At 46.5% G+C, this 23,120-nt stretch overlaps 1 protein-coding gene across 1 annotated transcript in view; it reads right to left on the reverse strand.

The window, feature by feature from the left end:
- Positions 1–309: 309 nt before the first annotated feature.
- The window catches only part of LOC137562036 (extracellular calcium-sensing receptor-like), a 42,816-nt gene continuing 20,005 nt past the window's right edge, over positions 310–23,120 (reverse strand). Inside the window, exons 3-5 of the mRNA XM_068273378.1 lie at positions 22,117–22,344; positions 8,790–8,913; positions 310–1,223 (exon numbers count right to left, since the gene is read on the reverse strand). Of these exons, the coding sequence (XP_068129479.1) occupies positions 310–1,223; positions 8,790–8,913; positions 22,117–22,344 (1,266 nt within the window). The remainder of the gene's footprint in view (positions 1,224–8,789; positions 8,914–22,116; positions 22,345–23,120) is intronic.

The following is a 23,120-nucleotide window of genomic DNA, read 5'->3' on the forward strand; positions in this document are numbered from 1 at the left end:
GGAAGGAGAGGAACACTGTGTTTGCCTGCATATGAAATTATTTATTTCTGTAGCAGAGACTTTCTGCAGACAGGAGCCTGGAAACAGTTAATAGTATGTTACTGAGTGTGTATGTATGTGTGTGTGTGTTGAAAAAATACAATTGAGTGTTGATTCAAATAGTGACTGCCTGAGGTTTTAAACAATATTTTCGCATCCAAGTTATCTACTAGATTTTTTAAACTACAAAGAAATAAACACGTGGGTGAGTTCAGTCATGTATTGCATTTTATCAGTTTGTATATCTTTAGATGTTTCTTTGTTAACCTGTCAAATCTGGCCTTTTGTTTTCTTTCCCATGAGATGTTCCCTAGAGTTCATGTCTGATCTGAACAAGATTATGAAACATTTGGGGAGGAACATACAGATGACCAGAGCCCAGCTGGAGGCCAAGATGGCAAAGATCTCCATAGCCACAGTGTATTTGCCCTGAGCACTGAGGTATGCTGGGATAAAGGATACCCAGACACTGAGGAAGGCCAACATGCTGAATGTAATAAACTGGGCCTCGTTGAAGCTGTCAGGAAGTCTCCGAGCCAAAAAGGCTACTGCAAAACTAATGGTAGCTAGAAGAAAAAGGTAACCCAACATGGTCCAGAAGGCAATGAGTGAGCCTTCATTGCACTCAACAATGATGATTCCAGGCTTAATTTGTATGTTGTTGTGTGAGAATGGAGGGGCAAATAATAACCAAACAATGCACAAAATAAACTGTATGAAGAAACACACAAAAATTATTGAATAGGACAGTTGAGGTGTAGTCCATTTCCGCAGACTGCTGCCTGGTCTGGTGGCCATGAAAGCCAACACCACCATAATTGTTTTGGCCAAGATGCAGGAAACACAGAGAGCAAAGACCAGGCCAAATGAAGTCTGGCGCAGAAGACATGTCTCAGTTTGGGGGTATCCAATGAACACCAAAGAGCAAAGGAAACACAAAGACAGTGATACCAGGAGAAGACAACTTAGTAAATAGTTGTTGGCTTTGATTACTGGGGTGTTCTTATGTTTTATGAAAATCTTCAGAATAGACACAGGTGTGAAGGCAGATAAAATGCTAACAGCTGCCAAAATTGCTCCCAAAGGCTCTTTAAAACTGAGAAACTCAAGCATCTTAGGAACACAGCTGGACTTTTGTGAATTAGGCCACCGATCCCAGGGACACTTCATGCAGTCAATGGAATCTAGATCAAGAAACAAGCCATCCAGAAACAAGCCATTACATCATGATGCAGGATGAGCAACAATTAAAATCATTACAATTTATTTAGATTTTTCCCATTAACTCACGTGGAGGTACATGCGCAAAGCATCGGTAAAACTGCCCTGTGCAGAGAGCACAACAGCAATTTTACCAGTACTTCACCGGTATTTCTGACAGTGAGCTAGCAGGCATTGCACAATTACCTCAATCATATGGGTTGCACTACAGTTCTATAGAACAGAAACAAACATAACTTGTACAGTAAGGCAGCTGACATACATAATGGTTACTAAAATACCGTGCACTAATCATTTCCTATCTTACATTTTTACAGTGGCTGCATAATGTACTGGTTAAGAGCTCTGCATCTGACACAGGAGACCTTCCTATTCAGTAAGCCAGCACCTAATTAGCAGGAGACCTTGGGCAAGACTCCCTAACACTGTTATTGCCTATAGAGCGCGCCCAGGGGCGTAACTAGACTTAATAGGGCCCCTCTCAAAAATGATAGCATGGGGGCCCCTTGGTCTCTGAACCTCTAGCAGGTCAGGTGATTGGAAGCCAGTGAATGGCAACAGAGATTGTTCTGCTGTGAAGCAGCCTCTGAAAGCAGGAAAAAAATACACATGCTTCTGCACATGGTTTTTGTGAATGAACAGGGAGGTTTCTTTGCTAATTGGCTGAACTTGCGGTTGGGGAGAGGGAGGAGGCAAAGCCTCTGGCCCCCTGTGATGGCAGGTGTCGCAGGGGTTATTGCTATGCCCATGAGCACGCCCTAGTGGCTGCAGCTCTGACATTTTGTGTCGGATCAGTGAATAATAGCGCACAGCGCCTATGCATGTTAGGCACCACCAGGGGGTGCTTAGGGTAAGGCACCACCAGGGGAGATTTAGGGTTAGGCACCACCAGGCTGGTGCTTAGGGTTAGGCACCACCAGGGGGGTGTTTAGGGTTAGGCACCACCAGGGGGGTGCTTAGGGTTAGGCACCACCAGGGGAGATTTAGGGTTAGGCACCACCACGGAGGTCTTAGGGTTAGGCACCACCGGGGGGGTGCTTAGGGTTAGGCACCACCAGGGGGGTGGTTAGGGTTAGGCACCACCTGGGGGGTGGTTAGGGTTAGGCACTACCAGGGGGGTCTTAGGGTTAGGGATAGGTACTGAGAGGGTTCTGTGTGTTAACGCTAAATAACAATAAGGCTTTAACATTAAATAGCAGTAAGGCTTTAACGTTAAATAGCGATAAGCGCCAAACGGGTTAACGGCAACACCATGCGCCATTAATCGGAGGCGCCATTTTCAGATGGACCCATTTTGTGTATGCCAGGAGAAAAGCATGATATAAATGTTCTGTGTGTGTGTGTGTACATAGTTACATAGTTTAGTTCAAAAAAAGACATCCATTCATCAAGTTCAACCAGTTAATAAAATAATCCCTGTCCTGGGCCCGCCCACATCCCAGTAGATCCAGAGGCAGTCAAAAAAACCTTACAAGGCTTGAGCAAATTAGATTTAAAAGGGAAAGCATTTTTTCTAGACTCTAGATGACAGTCAGATAAAATCCCTGGATCAACTCTGTCGAAAGTTACCTAGTTATTATAGCCATGGATTTCCTTCTGTGCAAAGAAGGCAGATATAGAATTTGTCATAATTACTTACTGTAGTAAGATAATTCCTGTAATGCATGGGGGTTATACTTTCTGACCACCCAGAGCAACAAGGCTGGTAGCTGAATAATGGAAGAGGCTACACAGGTTGCCCAGAGCAGCTGCAGCTCTGGGCTTCCGATATCTCTACAAATAAGCTACAATGGCAGAGCAGTGCGATGTTGCGCTGCTTATGGTCTGAGTAACCAGACAAAGAACGAACAGACAGACTGACTGACTGATTGATTGACTGTTGCCCAGGGCAGATGCCGTCTGAGCCTCTGGCTAAGTAACAAAACAGATACAAGAAAGACAGACGGAACGCTTGCAAGACTAGTGCTGCCCTAGAGATAGCAGGCATTCAGATAGGTATAAGACAGGACTATAGATTGGAGCGTAACCGCTCTGCAGCAACTGCAGCTCAAAGTTACGTCCATAGAAGCAGAGCAAGCAGGTTAACAACCAGTCACCAGCAAGCATCCACCCAGGCAAGACTACAGGATAGAACGTAACTAATAGCAACTGCAGCCTATATTTAAGTTCCCAGAAACTAGAGTAGCAGGAATACTACCAGTCACTAACGTGGTGATGGCAGAATCCAAGCTATCAGGATATTGGACTTTACTGACCCACTGCGGATGCAGCGAACGTCCATTAGGCATGGAAACAAGGCAATAAACAATAATACAGAAAAATAACAAACGACTCAACTAACGGATAAATATATATTCGCAGATCTGCATATATATTTATCAAGAACTAGCTAAAGCACAAGTAATAAGGTCGCATTGAACTACAATAACAGATCTATTACAGAGTGACAAAGTGCCCAGCAGACCAGCGTACTGACCGCTATGTCGGACAGAGTCTGAAATGGGAGGCAGACATTTATGCTGGCATCAGCCAATGGATGCAGGTATGCAAATTTCCACACAGCTGAATGGTAAACATTCAATCCTGAGCTGGCTTGATTACCATTTGCTAGCTGAAAGACTATCATAACAAATGCATGCAGTACTATACAACAGTATGCATGCAGGAAATCCAGGGCTATATGGCTCTAGTTCAACTGCAGCAAACCATAGGAGGAATCCTGACAGCATCCTGAGCTGCTCTGAACTGCAGAGTGATTGCATATGACTAGGGGTGGGACGACGAATCCGGCGAATCCACGAATCCCTCGAATATTAGGAAATATTCGAGATTCGTGGATTCGAATCCCGACACCATTTTCCACTATACGAATCCGCCGAATCCCGACGCCGCATCGCCGCGCATCCGCCGCTCGCACTCGTCCTCCGCCGACCTCATCCGACCCCCCCCCCGCGCCTCCTCCGCTCGCCCCCCCTGCCCGCATCCACTCACCTATCCATAGCGGAGCGCAGAGCGGCAGACCTCTCGCCGACTTCCTGGTTCCCCCTAGTGACCGGCTCTTACAATGACATCATCAGTAAGAGCCGGTCCGGCCACTAGAGGGAACAGGGAAGTAACGAAGAGGTCTGCCGCTCTGCGCTCCACGGGAAAGGTGAGTAGATTATTATGCAGGGGTAAGCGGAGGAGGCACGGGGGACGGAGGGGGCCGTGGGGGGGTTGGCAGGGGAGGGGGGTTCTATCTACCTACCTACCTACCTACCGACCTAACACTATCCCTACCTACCTACAGGCCGCTATACATACTTACCTACAGGCCCCTATACCTACCTAAAGGCCCCCTATACGCACCTACCTGCCTACCTAAAGGCCCCTATACCTACCTAAAGGCCCCTATACCTACCTACCTAAAGACCCCTATACCTACCTACCTACCTACCTACCGGCCCCTATACCTACCTACCTACAGGCCACTATACCTACCTACAGGCCTCAATACCTACCTACCTACCTACCCACCTACCTACAGGCCCCCTATACATACCTACCTACCTAAAGGCACCTATACCTACCTACCTACCGGACACTATACCTACCTACCTACAGGCAACTATACCTACCTACAGGCCACTATACCTACCTACCTACCTACCGGCCACTATCCTTACCTACCTACAGGCTGCTATACCTACCTACCTACCTACCTACAGGCCGCTATACCCACCTACCTAAAGGCCCCCTATACCTACCTAAAGGCCCCCTATACGTACCTACCTACCTACCTACCTAAAGGCCCCTATACCTACCTACCTACCTAAAGGCCCCTATACCTACCTACCTACCTACAGGCCACTATACCTACCTACAGGCCTTAATACCTACCTACCTACCTACAGGCCCCCTATACGTACCTACCTACCTAAAGGCACCTATACCTGCCTACCTACATACTTACCTATACTTAAGGCCCTATACCCTGCTACCTATATTGAAGGTCCCTTTACCTACCTACCTACCTAAAGGCCCCTATACCTACCTACCTACCTACCTACCTACTTACCTATACTTAAGGCCCTATACCCTGCTACCTATACTGAAGGTCCCTTTACCTACCTACCTACCTACACTGAAGGCACATGTACCTTACTACCTATACTGAAGGCCCCTATACCTAGCTACCTACCTATACTGAAGGCACATATACCCTGCTACCTATACTGAAGGCACATATACCCTGCTACCTATACTGAAGGCCCCTATACCTAGTTACCTACCAATACTGAAAGCACATGTACTGTGCTACCTATACTGAAGGCCCCTATACCTTGCTACCGATACTGAAGGCACATGTACCTTGCTACCCATACTGAAGGCCCATATACCCTGCTACCTATACTGAAGGCCCATATACCCTGCTACCTATACTGAAGGCCCATATACCCTGCTACCTATACTGAAGGCCCATATACCCTGCTACCTATACTGAAGGCCCATATACCCTGCTACCTATACTGAAGGCCCATATACCCTGCTACCTATACTGAAGGCCCATATACCCTGCTACCTATACTGAAGGCCCATATACCCTGCTACCTATACTGAAGGCCCATATACCCTGCTACCTATACTGAAGGCCCATATACCCTGCTACCTATACTGAAGGCCCATATACCCCGCTACCTATACTGAAGGCCCATATACCCTGCTACCTATACTTAAGGCCCTATACCTTGCTACCTATACTGAAGGCCCCTGTACCTTGCTACCTATACTGAAAGCTACCAATATTGAAGGCACTCATACCTAGCTAGCTATACTGAAGGCACCTTTACCTCGCTACCTATGCCTGGGTACCTATACTGCGGGCAACTATACCACGGATCGCACAATTTTTATGTGAGGATTCGTTAGATTCGGGATTCGAAAGGTTCGAGATATTCGAGAACCTTTTTAGATTCGGATCCGGAATCGGATTCAAAGAAATTGTGGATTCGTCCCATCCCTACAAATGACAATTAGAGATGTTCCGAACCTCCGACTTTAGGTTCGCGAACCCTGTTCGCGAACCTCCGCGAAAGGTTAGGTTCGCGAAAAAGTTCGTGAACCGCAATAGACTTCAATGGGGAGGCGAACTTGAAAATTTTAAAAACTTCTACCGGCTGGAAAAATGATAGAAAACATGTTTCAAGAGCTCTAATACCTGGAGGCACACCTGAATGAGTGAACTAGTACACATCACTGCTGGAGGACGCGCCCTCCCTCCCTCCCACCCACCTCCAAGCAAGGTCCTTATACCATTTGACTCAGTTGTCTGCCTACACTAATTAGTTATGGGGCAGCTGCTACACACTCTGCTAGGGAGATTTTAATTAGCCTCTTGTGGGTCTCCTCCCACCTCCCTCCTACTGGGTCTCATCTGCCAGGGAATTATACTATTTCAAAAACCATTTTACATCATACCATAGCTGGGAATCAAACCCAGATCTCACTGTGTGGTGGGCAAGCACACTAACCACTGTACCACAACAGTAGTAACCAAAGTTGGCCTAATATTTACCATGTATGCTCAATGCAATAGAAACATTAGGTTGCTTAAAGGGAACCTTAACTGAGAGTGATATGGATGTTTCCTGTAAACAATACCAGTTGCCTGGCAGTCCAGCTGATCTTTGTGACTGCAACAGTGGCTGAATCACACCCTGATACAAGCATGCAGCTAATCCAGTCTGACTTCAGTCAGAGCACCTGATCTGCATGCTTGTTCAGGGGCTGTGGCTAAAAGTATTAGAGACACAGGATCAGCAGGCAATTCAGGCAACTGGTATTATTTTAAAAGGAAAAATCCATATCCTTTTCCGTTTAGGTTCCCTTTAAGGATTTGTAGCATAAAAGCCAACTCACATTGGCTGGGATTTGAACCTGGGTCTCACTGTGTGGTGGGCAAGCACACTAACCATAACCACTGTACCACTACAGTAGTAACTGAAGCTGGCCTAAAATTTACCATTTATGCTCAATACAAGAGAAAAAGTAGACAAGACAAATAACATTTATATCACACTTTTCTCCTGACGGACTCAAAGCACCAGAGCTGCAGCCACTAGGGCATGCTCTATAGGCAGTAGCAGTGTTAGGAAGACTTGCCTAAGGTCTCCTAAGCAGGATTGAGCTTTTCCCAAAACCAAAGGTATTTTTGAATTGGGCATTCATGACCATCCCTAGTCTGGGCGGACATAGCCCGGGGATCGTGGGAGGGGGTCCCTGGTGGAGAAGAAAGAAGTCCACTCCTCCCTGTGAAAGAACCCTCCCCCCATGTAACAACCGCATGGGCTGCTACCTCGTAGTTTTGAAACTGCATGGCCTTGATTCACAAAGCGGTGATAACTCAGTTATCACGCCTAAAAGACTTTAGGCGTGATAACCTTTGCACCACTGAGTTATCACCGATTTGTGCTGCTCTTCGCGCGAAGCTACCGCGTATGTGCGCGCGCACGCGCGTACGTGCGCGCGCAAAGTCCCATAGGGCTTAATGGGAGCTTCACGCGAAGCGCCGGGTGCTGCGCGCGCGCCTGCGCGCTTGCGCGCGGAAAACTTTGCGCGCGGAAAATTCGCGCGAGTTTCTTCTTATCACGTGATAAAGGGCTTTTCACAGGCGTGCAAACACTTTGCACCGCTTTGTGAATCAAGCCCCATGTCTGCATCAAATAAACATCTACCAGTATTGCTGATGTTTTAAATCACAAATGAACTTTGCAGATATTTTGTAGTTATATTGCTGTATATTCTAAATGTACTGTGTGTTGTGCTACTTATGTAGCTATGGCCAACACTATGGTCAGGAGAAGACAAATAACATTTATATCGCACTTTTCTCCTGGCGGACTCAAAGCACCAGAGCTGCAGCCACTAGGATGCACTCTATAGGCAGCAGCAATGTTAGGGAGATTTGCCTAAGGTCTGCTACTGAATAAGTGCTGGCTTACTGAACAGGCAGAGCCGAGATTCAAACCCAGGTCTCCTGTGTCAGAGGTTGAGGCTTTAAAGAATAGACCCAGGCTCCCCAAAAAAACAAAATCCACTTACCTGGGGCTTCCTCCAGCCCCTGGCAGCTGTCCTGTGCCCTCGCCGCAGCTCCGGTGGCTCCCGGTCTTCTCCGCTGCAGAAGCCGACCTCGCCAGGTCAGGTTCCAGGTCAGCTTGTTCTGCATTCCACAGTGCGGGTCACTTGGTCCGGCCGACATAATCAGGATTGTACTGTGCAGGTGAAGAACTACTGTGCCTGTGCGGTGCAATCCTGATGATGTAGGCCGGACCATGTGACCCGCGCGGTGGAACGCAGAAGAAGCCGGAGCCACTGGAGATGCGGCGAGGACACAGGACGGCTGCCAGAGGCTAGAGGAAGCCCCAGGTAAGTGGATTTTTTTGGGGGGAGGAGCCTGGACCTTCCCTTTAACCATTACACTACCCAGCCTGTTTGGCACTCTGTACAGCACTACAGACGATGTTGGCACCATATAAATAATTATAATTTACCAGTCTGATTGGAGATCTCTCCTTGTAAACATTGGATGCATTCATAGCAGCAAACAGGTTGTCCTTGCAATGGGGCCTTCCAGAATCCCAAGGGGCAGCTCTCACTGCAGACTGAGCGAGGAACCTGCAATTCAAATAGCACTCTTATTTAGGACACTGTCCTGGGGGAACCTGATGCTTAGTTGATTTCCTGGTTGATTCAATCACTTTGATTAAAGTAAATGTGAAAAAAAGTTATGAATGGTACCTATGAAGTGGGAAGGCGGTGGGTCCTATCATTTTTACTACTAAGTTTTCTCCTAGGAGATCATTTTGTCAAAATAAATAGTGATGGCTCGAAGCTCCGATTTTCGGTTCGCAAACCTCGAACGTGAACTTCCGCAAAAGTTTGATTTGCACAAACTTTCGCAATCTGCAATAGACTTCAATGGGGAGGCGAACTTTGAATACTAGAAACATTTATGCTGGCCACAAAAGTGATGGAAAAGATGTTTCAAGGGGTCTAACACCTGGAGGGGGGCATGGCGGAGTGGGATACATGCCAAAAGTCCTCGGGAAAAATCCAGATTTTATGCCCAGCAGCGTTTTAAGGGCAGAAATCACATTGCATACTAAATTGGAGGCCTAAAGTGCTTTAAAACGTCTTGCATGTGTATAGATCAATCAGGTAGTGTAATTAGTGTACTGCTTCACACTGACAGACTAAACTCACTGTGTGACGCACCGCAAACAGCTATTTGTGTAGTGACGGCCGTGCTGGCAATGGCGGTTTTCAAGCCCATGTGGTCGGGCTGAGGTAGCTGAATGACAGAACAACAGTGACTGAGTGTCCAGCTGATCGAATTTGGTCTGTCCACAATGAAGCAATGACCTTATTATCTATCTTCTTGGGTCAGGTGTGCCCCCAAACCCCAACACACTCCTTTAGCCAGTCATTGCTTCATTGTGATACGCAAACCCCTTCACCGCGGCAAGGTAACGATCACGAAGGGGAATTGACACATGTACATGCCTTTTGTTTTGTTGTTGCAGCTGCAGTGCAGCCAGAAAAACAAGGCAGGCATGTACATGCACCAGAACAATTATTATAGCGGCCGCTGCTAGTAGCCGGCCTTAAAAATTCAGGAATCCACCTGGAGTCCTTGACCCTGTTGGTGGTGGCGGAGAAGGCAGTCAAGCGGCCTGCAGGCAGAGATGCTGTGTGGGGACCGACTTAGTCTTGGGGCATGCAGTCATACAGCGTGCAGTCAGAGATGCTGTGTGTGGGGACTGACTTAGTCTTCGGGCAGGCCTGCACATGCTTTGCAGACCAGGCATCTGTGGTCAGATGGACCCTTGACCCAACGATGTGTGCCAGAGATGTCACCACTTGCCTTTCAACATCGTGGTACAGTTTGGGTATCGCCTTTTTTGAGAAATAATTGTGGCCTGGTATCTTCCACTGCGATGTGTGGCCTTGCTTTTGTGTGCTGCTTTTCTTCTGGTGGTCATCCCATTGCAGTTTGTGCTTTGTAATCATGTGCCTTCGTAAGGTAGTTGTCCCTACGCGGGTCTTGGTCTTTCCATGGCCCAATTTTCGGTGGCAGAGAGTACAGATGGCATTGCTCTCATCTGAGGCAGACACACAAAAACATCTCCACACCGCTGAGCCCTGAGATTATGGCACTCCGACGGAGTGTTAAGTGGGGTGCCAGAATCAGAGCAGGAGGAGGAAGATATGTCACGCTTCTGTGCGGAAGCTGAGGAGGATGAGGTGTTCTGTGTTAAAGGGACTCCGAGCAGTGCAAAAACTATGGAAAGATGCATATCATTTTAAAGCTCTCTTTCTCCTCTTTCCAATGATATATAAACCGCCACCCTATGCCTTTTAGTTTTCGCTATTTTCGCGATTGAAGTTGCTGCAGGCTCGGTTTCGATTGCGAAAATAGAGAAAACTAAAAGGCGTAGGGTGACGATTTAGGGGTCGTCAGAAAGAGGAGAAAGAGAGCTTTAAAATGATATCCATCTTTCCATAGTTACATTGTATTACACAGGGCGACTTTTTCTCAAAGCCAGCAGCTCCATTCAGCAGAAAAAGTCGCCCTGTGTAATACAATGTAACTATGGAAAGATGGATGTCATTTTAAAGCTCTCTTTCTCCTCTTTCTGACGACCCCTAAATCATTGCCCTAAGCCTTTTGGTTTTCTCAATTTTCGCAATCGAAATCGCGGCCGCGGCAAATTCAATCACGAAAACAGCGAAAACTAAAAGGCATAGGGTGGCTCTTTATATATCATTGGAAAGAGGAGAAAGAGAGCTTTAAAATGATATGCATCTTTCCATAGTTTCTGCACTGCTCGGAGTCCCTTTAAATAGTCAACTACATCCTGATAATTTTGGGGGTTGAAGGCACGTGCCTTCTTCTGAACACTGTACTTTGGTTGAGGGCAGCAACAAAATCACGACAGTGCGACCTCGAACAGACCTGCCGTGTGGCCTGCCTCTGGCTCTGCCTCTTGTTTTGTCCACAATGGGGGGATGAAGTGAAAGGTATGCACTGACTTGACTAATACAAGGGCCTTAATTCACTAACCGGCGCTAAGCCGGTTAGTTTGCCTTATCTGAGGTTAGTGTGCCTTATCTGAGGTTAGTGTGCCTTATCTGAGGTTAGTGTGCCTTATCTGAGGTTATTGTGCCTTATCTGAGGTTAGTGTGCCTTATCTGAACTTAGTGCCCCTTAACTAGTTTTGTGCACACTAAAAGATGCACAAAGCTACATTGTGCATTGCACCGCGCACAGCGCGCGCTGCATAATGCGCCGATCTTTGGGCGGAGTGCGACGTTACGCACAGGTTACGCACTGAACAGGTGTGCAGGAATTGGTATTACAAATGTGCAGCTGTCACACACACAGGTACTGTGAACAGGTGCAGTGACTGGTATATACTATAACACTGCATGCGGTCATGTAGGTAGGTGCACTGAACAGGTATGCAGTGATTGGTATTACAAATGTGCAGCTGTCACACACACAGGTACCATAAACAGGTAGTCACTGAATGTGCTGGGCCTGGCAGTGGCACAGTAGAAATTACAAAGGGGCCAAGGGCCAGCTGTGACTGACTGACAGGGCTGTATATGCAAGTGTCTGTGGGACACACACCAAAAAAAAAAAATCACAAGAACAACATTAGCTCTCAAAAGAGCTGTTGAGGGGTGCTTTTTAGCAATAAGTACTGTATAAGCAAGGAGCAAGCTAACAAGCCTAACAAGAACCTAACTAAGCTTTCCCTATGTCTACTGCAGGTTCCTCTCCCTTCTCTAATTACTGCAGCCACTTGAGTGAGGGAAATAACTACACTGCCTGCCTTTTATAGGGGGGGGGGGCGAGGGGGGGGCTCCAGGAGGGAGTGTAGCCTGATTGGCTACTATGTATCTGCTGACTGTGATGTAGAGGGTCAAAGTTGAGTCTAATGATCGGGTTGAACTCACATATAGTTCGCGGTTCACCGTGAACGCGAACCACTAAAGTTTGCGCGAATCGGTTCGCCGACGAACCGTTCGGGCCATCTCGAAAAATAAATAAATACATTTCAGCACTTTGAAAAGCGATCAAAAAAGCACTTACGAGTAGAAAAAAAAAGAATCTCAAACGTACAAACTTATTTTAACTATTTTCTTGCATGCTGAGAGCTTTAAAGGACAATCGAGGTGAAAATAAACTAATGAAATAAACAATTATATCTATCCTCCTTCTCCTAAAAATTACTTTTTAAGATATTCCACAGTTTTATTCTTAATTTAAATCTACTTTTTAAGTGTTTACAGTTTTATTGTTTTTTGCTCAATGACACATTCATTGACTTATGCCAGAGTTAAAATTTATAAACTATTGATCCTTTTTATCTCTTTCCTGCTCTCAGAAGCCATTTTCTGCTAGGAAAGTGTTTTATAGTTGAAATTTCTTATAAGTGAGGGTCACACTGTAGTCTGACCTAGGTCTGACTCAGACAGGAACTGCCACTTACATACCTGGTGCTTAACTCTTTTAGGCAGAGAAAGAAAAAAAGGAACACAGCATAGTTATTAGTGTGCTAGGCACTGTACATACACATATCTATCTCATCATCTCACATGTCACTTCGGGTATCCTTTAAAGTGATCCCGACTCCCGAGCCAAAGTGCGGGATCAAAATGAGGCTTCCCTTGGTATTCTGATTTCAGGTAGTAGGCAGGGAATCCTGAAGGAAGAGGAGGAGGGAAGCTCTGGCAGCGGTGCGGCCATGCTATAGGAAGAGGCACTGCACAACAATGCCGTGTTGCTAATTATCCAGGGGAGGGGGGGCGGGGTATTAGGTAGTGTATCTGAATATATTATAGCACCTCTTGCAGATCGCAGCCATCATTTAGAGAGAAGAAGTGACATCCTTCTCTGTTCAGCTCAGCTGTAACAGCTGTTTCTGTACTCTCCATGCGTGAGATAAAAGCCTGTTCTGTAGGCTGGCTCCTCAGTCTGTGGCAAGTTCAACTATCTCAGGTAAATAAACAAGCAGCTTTCTGTTTATTTACCTAAGATAGCCATACAAGGTGCTGCTGACTGACTTAGGAGCCAGCCTACAGACCAGGCTTTTTTGTCACACACGGAGAGGATAGAAATAGCTTACAGCTAAAAAGAAGAGGAGGTTGTTTTTTTAGTGACACCAGGAGGATCTGTGAGAGGTGCTATAAATAGGTAATACCACCTATATGCAGATGATACAAAACTGTACCTCTCGGCCCCAGGCCTTAACTCCCTCCTCACACGGGTTCCCGACTGCCTGTCCGCTATCTCCTCTTTCATGTCCTCTCGCTTCTTAAAACTTAATAAGGAATAAAACTGAACTAATAGTCTTTCCACCATCCCTGTCCACCCCTGTGCCTGATATTACAATAAATGTTAACAACACGTCTATAACATCAGTTCCCAATGCACGGTGCTTAAGGGTAATATTTGATTCTTCTCTCTCATTTATTGCTCACATGAACTCCCTCACCAGCTCCTGCTATTTCCAACTGAAAAACATAGCACGCATCCGTCCTTTTCTCTCCCATGACACAACCAAAATGTTAGTACATGCTCTTATTATATCTCGATTGGACTATTGCAATATATTGCTTGGTGGACTTCAAACTAACCGACTAGCACCGCTCAATTCTGTACTGAACTCTGCTGCCCGACTTATTCATCTCTCCTCTCGCTCTTCCTCTGCTGACCCTCTCTGTCAAGCTCTTCACTGGCTACCAATTAATGAGAGGATTCAATTCAAACTCTTAACCATAACCTACAAAGCTCTCCACAATCTCTCTCCCCTGTACATCTCCTCACTAGTCTCCAGATACCAACCCAACCGCAATCTCAGATCTGCACACGAGCTTCTTCTATCCTCTTCTACAATTACCTCCTCACATTCACGTGTACAAGACTTCTCATGTGCCTCACCCCTCCTCTGGAATGCCCTTCCACAGCACATCCGCCACTCTCCCACCTTTGAAATCTTTAAACGCTCCCTCAAAACCCACTTTTTCTGACAAGCATATTCTCTAGCTTAGGCCATGCACCCACTAAATAACCTAATTACGCACTGCCTGTACAGATGCTGTATACTTCCCTTACCTCTTGTTTCCACCCCATTCCATTAGATTGTAAGCTCGCAAGGGCAGGTCTCTCACCCTTTTGTGTCATGGAATGTTATTAATTTAATTGCTTGCACTTTGTTAGACATTTATACATTTTAGTCATCATGTGTAAGAGTTTGCGGAAAAGCCGCCGCGTGGACTGACGGCGAGGCGGCTGGTTCCGCGTCGAGCCCGGCGGTTTGCACGCAGCAGCATGCGTCTGAGGTGGCTGGGTCTGTTAGTGCACACAGATTGAGGAATACATGCGCGCTATGAGGCAGAACCTTTATGGCAAACGAGGAGGGATCAGCTGCCCAGGTTGGTCAGCTGATCTCAGAGCGAGTGGCTATTGGTTGATCAGCGAGGGGTGGCGCTGGTGAGCGCCACTCTATATATAGTTACTACTGATAAGTCTCAAGTTGTCTGCCGTTGTGAACACTTACGTGAAAGCACTCAGACCATAGTCAGATCCCACAGTGTGTTGAACCAGGAGGACCTGGGAATTCACACTGAGCCAGATTACGTCTGTGCTACTATTGTGTTATACTTCAGACTAGTTCCAGGGTGTTGAGACCACGGACCTCACATCCGAGACTAGGAATACTGTGTTACTATTGTGTTATACTTTAGAGTAGTTCCAGGGTGTTGAGACCACAGACCTCACACCCAAGACTAGGGAAACTGTGTTACCATTGTGTTATACCTCAGACTAGTTCCAGGGTGTTGAGACCACGGACCTCACACCCAAGACTAGGGAAACTGTGTTACCATTGTGTTATAATTCAGTCTAGTTCCAGGGTGTTGAGACCACGAACCTCACACCCAAGACTAGGGAAACTGTGTTACCATCGTGTTATAATTCAGTCTAGTTCCAGGGTGTTGAGACCACGGACCTCACACCCAAGACTAGACATTGTTGATATATGTTATGACCTATTGCATCCTTGACTATCCTTCTGCTTTCTGATTCAGTACCTTCACATATCTGATTACCTGTTGCCAACCCTGCCTGTCCCTGGATACCGAATCAGCCTTTTGTCTCTGTACCTTATCTGCCCGTGTGTTCCCGACCCAGCCTGCCCGACCTTGCGAGCTATCCCTCTCCATTAAAAGATTAGTCTCCAGTCCTGCTTGTGACGCCCACCTTCTAGGGGTCACTTAGCCACAGGGCCTTCCTGCTATTCAGCCTGGGGCTCCACCCCTTTGGAAGTTTCAGGCTGCTGGAAGGGCTTTACACTTCCCAGAGGGAGGTATTTCCCATACGGCCAAGGACCACCTACTCCCCGGGTGGTCCCACTCAAAGTCATTACTGATGCACCAAACACTCACACTACAGAGGTGTCCAGAGGTTAGTTATACTTGTATTATTGGTGATTCTGCAGATCATCAATAATTGGGTATATAACTGTATTCTTGGTGATACTGCAGATCACCAATAATCATTAGATTCTCTCTGTGTTCTTACACTGATCGTTACAGAACGACAGACCTACAAAACAAAATGGACGCACTGAACAGCCGTCTCGAGGCACTCACCACCTCGGTGGAAAATTACATCTGAGTGCTGGACAGTCACCAGACCCAGATCAACGCTTTGTCTGGGTCAGTACAAGTCCTGCAGATGGCTGTGAATACAGTGCGATCTCCTCTAGGTACAGACTTACGTATGCCTGTGCTCAAAAGGTTTTCTGGTCACAGATCTGACTTTCAGAATTTTAGAAATCGGGTGTTGTCATACTTTGAGTTAAGGCCTAATTCATCAGGAACCGTGGCACAGAGAATTGCTTTTATTAATACTCTGTTATCAGTGGATTCCCAGACCTGGGCATATAGTCTCCATACAGGGCATGAGGCTCTAACTTCAGTAGAGGAATTTTTTAAAGCAATGGCTATAATTTATGATGATCCGGACATTGCTTCTACCGCTGAGCGGAAGCTCAAGACTTTGCGGCAAGGCAAGTATCCGGTTGAAATTTACGCAGCGGAGTTCAGGAAGTGGGCAGTATCAGCTAGATGGGGGTCATTTGCACTTCTGGACTGTTTCTTGTCAGGATTGTCAGACGCGGTCTCTGATCTAATGTTGGGACATCCTGAGCCAAAGTCTATTGATGAGGCCATTTCATTAGCTGTCAGGGTTAATCGTTGTCTACGTTACTAGAGGCAGACTTGGGGTAGGAACAATGTGAGATATGTTTCCTACGCCTCTCCTCTACCTGCTTCACCTCCGCCGGAGCCAATGCAGATTGGTCGGTCAAAATTGTCCAAGGTGGAGCAGAATCGCAGAAAAACAGAGCAGCTCTGTTTGTACTGTGCAGAGGAGGGTCACAGAGTGCAGAATTGTCCCAAGTAGTCGTGAAACGCTGCCGCCTAGGTGTAGTTGAAGGTAATTCCCTAGGCGCGCAGTCTTTACCTCCAAACGACAAACGTTTGCTCCTCCCTTGTTCTATATCATGGGAGGATCGAACAGTTGCTACTGAAGCCTTCCTAGACTCTGGATCAGCAGCCAACTTTATGGATTACGAATTTGCGAAGAAATTGGGGATTCCTATTTTCCCTCTGAAACAACAGATTCTGGTCACTGCAGTAGACGACTCTCCTCTGCAGAGTAAATACTCTCTGTCTCAGACCCCAGAGTTAAGGGTCACGGTGGGGGTGTTACATAGAGAGAGTTTACAATTTCTGGTTTTGAGAATGACAACTTCCACGATCATTCTTGGCATGCCATGGTTACAACTTCGCTCTCCTCAGATCAATTGGGCTTCAGGTCAGCTAACGAGCTGGTCTACCCATTGCCATCATCATTGTTTAGCAAAGGTAGCTTTGGGTAACACCAAGATTCAGGTGGAAGGTTTGCCAAGCCAGTACTCAGAATTTGCTGACGTGTTTTGTCCTTCCCACCGTCCCTTTGATTGTCCCATTGATCTCAGGTCTGGTTGTATGCCCCCTAGAGGTCATCTTTATAATTTGTCTGGGCCAGGGAAATTGGCCATGCAGGAATACATCAGAGAAAATTTGGCTAAAGGTTTTATTCGTCCCTCTCGGTCACCAGCAGGGGCAGGATTCTTTTTCGTGAAAAAGAAGGATGGAGGCCTCCATCCCTGCATTGATTATCGGGGCTTAAATAAGATTACAGTAAAAAATCGCTATCCTTTGCCTTTGATAGACGATTTGTTTACTCAGGTCACCAATGCAAAAATTTTCTCGAAACTGGATTTGAGGGGTGCATACAACCTTGTAAGTATCAGGGTCGGCGATGAATGGAAGACGGCCTTTAACACACCCGACGGGCATTACGAGTACCTGGTGATGCCCTTCGGGTTGTGTAACACCCCGGCCGTTTTCCAGGAGCTGATTAATGAAGTGTTCAGGGAGGTGTTGGGCAGGTTCGTCTTGGTGTATCTAGACGATATACTGATTTTTTCATCCAACCTCTTAGAACACAGGAAACATGTTAAATTTGTGTTACAAAAATTGAGACAGAATCTGCTGTATGCCAAATTGAAGAAATGCATTTTCGAAGTGACCTCTGTCGCCTTTTTGGGGTACATTATCTCAATCTCTGGCCTCTCTATGGACCCTTCAAAGGTTTCTGCGGTTTTGGAATGGCCTCAGCCTGTAAGACTGAAGGCACTCCAAAGAGTTCTGGGGTTCGCCAACTACTACAGGAGGTTCATAAAGGGGTACTCTACGGTGATCTCACCCCTCACTAGTCTCACCAAGAAAGGGGAAGATACTCACCACTGGTCCGCAGAAGCCCATGCTGCGTTTTCCACTCTAAAGAAACTGTTCTGTTCTGCTCCCATTTTGAGACATGTGGATGTCACCTTTCCCTTTATCGTGGAGGTCGATGCCTCAGAGGTAGGGGTGGGGGCTGTATTGTCTCAGCGTTCTGGTTTACAAGGGAAACTCCACCCATGTGCCCTTTTTTCCCGCAGGTTTTCACCCGCAGATAAAAACTACGATATCGGTAACCGGGAGCTTCTGGCCATCAAGTTGGCCTTTGAGGAATGGCGACATTGGCTGGAGGGCGCAGAACACACCATCACAGTTTACACGGACCACAAAAATTTAGAGTACATAGAGGGCGCTAATAGACTTAGCCCCCGACAGGCCCGGTGGTCGTTGTTCTTTTCGAGATTCAGATTTGTAATTACGTATACCCCTGGCAGTAAGAACATCAAGGCTGGTGCCTTATCCAGGAGTTTTGAGCCAGAGACAGCACAGCCCTCAGCCCCTGAGACCATTCTACCGCAGAATGTGGTCTTGGCGGCCACTGAGACCTGGAAAGATTGGACTGTCACTCTGAGTCCATTCGAACAGGATGTTCCAGAGGGGAAGCCTGAAGGGGTTCTATTTGTGCCATTGCCTTTTCGCCTACAACTATTGCAGCTGTTTCATTCCCACAAGAATGCTGGGCATCCTGGGGCCACCAGAACTCAGGACCTGCTTGCTAGATGTGCTTGGTGGCCGTCATTGGCAACAGACTGTAAGGAGTTTGTAAGGGAATGTGCAGTATGTGCTAGGAGCAAACCCTCCCGTCAGGCACCTGTTGGAACGTTGCAGCCGTTACCATTTCCAAGTGAACCTTGGACCCATTTGTCCATGGATTTTGTGGGAGAACTCCCCAGGTCTGAGGGCATGACAGTCATTTGGGTGGTAGTTGATAGATTCAGTAAGATGGCTCATTTTGTCCCCCTGAAAGGTCTCCCCTTGGCCCAGGAATTGGCTGACCTCTTCATCCAGCACATTTTCTGACTGCATGGCATTCCGGAAAATGTAGTGTCAGATCGGGGAGTCCAATTCGTATCGTATCTAAGTTTTGGAGGGCATTCTGCCATCAGTTAGACATGGATCTTTCTTTTTCATCAGGTTACCACCCACAGACCAATGGCCAGACCGAGAGAGTCAATCAGTCCCTGGAACAGTTTCTTAGATGTTATGTTGCAGATGCACAAACCGACTGTGTAAAGTTCTTGCCATTTGCAGAATTTGCGCACAACAATCTGAAAAGTTCCTCCATAGGATTTTCCTTATTTCAGGTGGTGTCAGGAAGGTCACCCAAGTTTGCCCCATTGCCAGTGGCTTCCACTCCATTTCCAGCCCTGGAGAATTGGCAGAGGGCTTTGAAACAAATTTGGGGAATGGTTAAAAGAAATTTGGGGAAAGCTTTTCAGAACCAGAAGAAACAGGCTGACAAGAGATGTTCCATAGAATGGGAATTCTCTCCAGGGGATTTGGTCTGGGTGTCCACACGACATTTGGCTCTGAAACAACTGTCACCCAAACTAGGCCTGAGATTCATAGGTCCTTTTCCAGTGACCAGAAGAATTAATAAGGTCACTTATGCTATTGATCTCCCTACCAGCATGCGTGGGGTAAGATCATTCCATGTGTCTTTGCTCAAGCCGGCAGTGCACGTGGATTCCGTCCCCCCCTGTGTTGATTGATGACCAACCTGAATATGAGATAGAAAAGATTCTAGACTCCCGGCTAGCGCAGAATTCCGTGCAGTATTTGGTTCACTGGAAGGGATATGGCATAGAGGAGAGAACTTGAGTGCCAGACTGTCGCATGCACGCAGAAGAATTAAAGAAGGAGTTTCATGACTCACATCCTGGAAACCTGGTGGGAGGTGTCCGGAGTCCACTCCTCAGGGGGGGGGGGGGGGTACTGTAAGAGTTTGCGGAAAAGCCGCCGCGCGGACTGACGGTGAGGCGGCTGGTTCCGCGTCCAGCCCGGCGGTTTGCACGCAGCAGCGTGCGTCTGAGGTGGCTGGGTCTGTTATGCACACAGATTGAGGAATACGCACGCGCTGAGAGGCAGAACCTTTATGGCAATTGGCAAACGAGGAGGGATCAGCTGCCCAGGTTGGTCAGCTGATCTCAGAGCGAGTAGCTATTGGTTGATCAGCGAGGGGTGGCGCTGGTGAGCGCCGCTCTATATATAGTTACTACTGATCAGTCTCAAGTTGTCTGCCGTTGCGAACACTTACATGAAAGCACTCAGACCATAGTCAGATCCCACAGTGTGTTGAGCCAGGAGGACCTGGGAATTCACACTGAGCCAGATTACTTCTGTGTTACTATTGTGTTATACTTCAGACTAGTTCCAGGGTTTTGAGACCACAGACCTCACATCCAAGACTAGGAATACTGTGTTACTATTGTGTTATACTTTAGAGTAGTTCCAGGGTGTTGAGACCACGGACCTCACACCCAAGACTAGGGAAACTGTGTTACCATTGTGTTATACTTCAGACTAGTTCCAGGGTGTTGAGACCACGGACCTCACACCCAAGACTAGGGAAACTGTGTTACCATTGTGTTATAATTCAGTCTAGTTCCAGGGTGTTGAGACCACGGACCTCACACCCAAGACTAGGGACACTGTGTATACCTCAGACTAGTTCCAGGGTGTTGAGACCACGAACCTCACACCCAAGACTAGACATTGTTGATATATGTTATGACCTATTGCATCCTTGACTATCCTTCTGCTTTCTGATTCAGTACCTTCACATATCTGATTACCTGTTGCCAACCCTGCCTATCCCTGGATACTGAATCAGCCTTTTGTCTCTGTACCTTATCTGCCCGTGTGTTGCCAGCCTGCCCGACCTTGCGAGCTATCCCTCTCCATTGAGAGATTAGTCTCCAGTCCTGCTTGTGACACCCACCTTCTAGGGGTCACTTAACCACAGGGCCTTCCTGCTATTCAGCCTGGGGATCCACCCCTCTGGAAGTCTCAGGCTGTTGGAAGGGCTTCACACTTCCCAGAGGGAGGTATTTCCCATACGGCCAAGGACCACCTACTCCCCGGGTGGTCCCACTCAAAGTCATTACTGTTGCACCAAACACTCACACTACAGAGGTGTCCAAAGGTTAGTTATACTTGTATTATTGGTGATTCTGCAGATCATCAATAATCAAGTATATATCTGTATTCTTGGTGATACTGCAGATCACCAATAATCAGATTCTCTCTGTTTGCTGACACCGATCGTTACATCATGTTAAATTTGCAATTGTAATCAGCAGTTCTGTATTTTGTATCAGTGTTCATATTTGATGTATATAATTGTCTGTATCATTATGCCGCCCTTGTTTGTTTTCTTACATTGTACAGCACCACGGAATATGTTGGCGCTTTATAAATAAATAAATAATAATAATAAATAATAATAATAATAAATTATCCTATCCAGCTATCCAACTATCTAATATGTGTTTCTCTTACTATTAGAAACATGCTGCTAAGGTTATCCCAGTAGCCAAAATTTTTCTATAGTGCCCCTTTAAATTGAAATTGTTGTAGAAATTGACTATCTGTGTCATATACCTGGAATGAAGTCCACCCCTACCTCCATTTTTAACCAGATTTTAGTGTATTTTATTCTATTGGTGCCTCTGTTCACCTACATTTTTGCATCAAGTTGTCCACCCTTGATGGAGGGGTGGTACCTCTATTTCCTGTTTCTGCAAAGAGTGACTTCTTGAACCCAAGTGGGGTCGGGTTTGTTCTCCTCACTGGCCTATACAGTGGATGTGTTGTTCTTTCAATTTCAAGTGAGGCTGATGTGTCATTTAATACACTAATACACTCTGTAGCCGAGTTGAGTTATACATAAGAGTGGAAATACACATGTAAATAATTAACTTCTACACTTTGCCATTTTTAAGAATAGAAGAGCACCTGTGAGTCCCCATTGCGCCACCTCAACAAACTGAAGTTGATGGTGAAGGTTGGTTCTGGTAAAGTTGAGCTGTCATATGTCCCGATATCAACATAGTTCATGGAGCCATCTGAGCTCTTCTGCCAGTTGACAACATCATATATGGCCGGAATGTCTCCATTTTCATCAAAGTAAATTTCATGTCCATTGCTCAATGTTAGTCTCACATTCTTTATATAATGCAATAGCTGTAATATAAAAACAATTTTTTATAACTCTTCTGGTTACTCTCTATACAGGGTAATACACTTTTTATTTGGTCTTAGACATACAATGACATCTAAAATGTTGGCCGTTAGTAGAGTTGTCCCGAACTGTTTGGCCGCAAAACTTATTAGCGCGGACATCAGTGGTTTGCGTTCGTGTTGAAACGCGATGGCAAGCTCGACTAGCCTCTATGCTACATCATTGGGCTAAACTTTGACCCTCTACATCACAGTCAGCAGACACATGGCAGCCAAACAGGCTACACTCCCTCCTGAAGCCCACCCAACCCCTCACCCCTTACATTAGGCATCAGCGTCAGGCATGATCTCACTCGGTGTCGCTGCAGTAGTGAGAGAAGTCAGAGGAACCTGCTGCAGAGATAGGGAAAGCTTAGTTAGGCTCTTGTAGTTTGCTCCTAGCTGATATTTGTTGTTGAAAAGCACCACAAAAAGAGCTGTTTTCAGAGCTAATGTTTTTGTGAGGTGTTTTTTTTTTGTGTGCCACTAACACTGCATTATACAGGCCAGTGTGTCGCAGCTGGCCCTTGCTAATTGCTATACTGTGTCAGGCCCAGCACATTTAGTGCCTACATTTTCACTGCACCTGTGTGTGTGACAGCTGCACATTTGTAATACCAGTCCGTGCCGTGCATACCTGTTCACTGCACCTGCATGACAGCACACAGTTTTATATCCTAGTCACTGCATACCTGTTCACTGTACCTATGTGTGTGACAGCTGCACATTTGTAATACCAG

Source organism: Hyperolius riggenbachi, chromosome 3 (assembly GCF_040937935.1).
Source record: "Hyperolius riggenbachi isolate aHypRig1 chromosome 3, aHypRig1.pri, whole genome shotgun sequence".
In the NCBI taxonomy this organism is placed as follows: Eukaryota; Metazoa; Chordata; class Amphibia; order Anura; family Hyperoliidae; genus Hyperolius; species Hyperolius riggenbachi.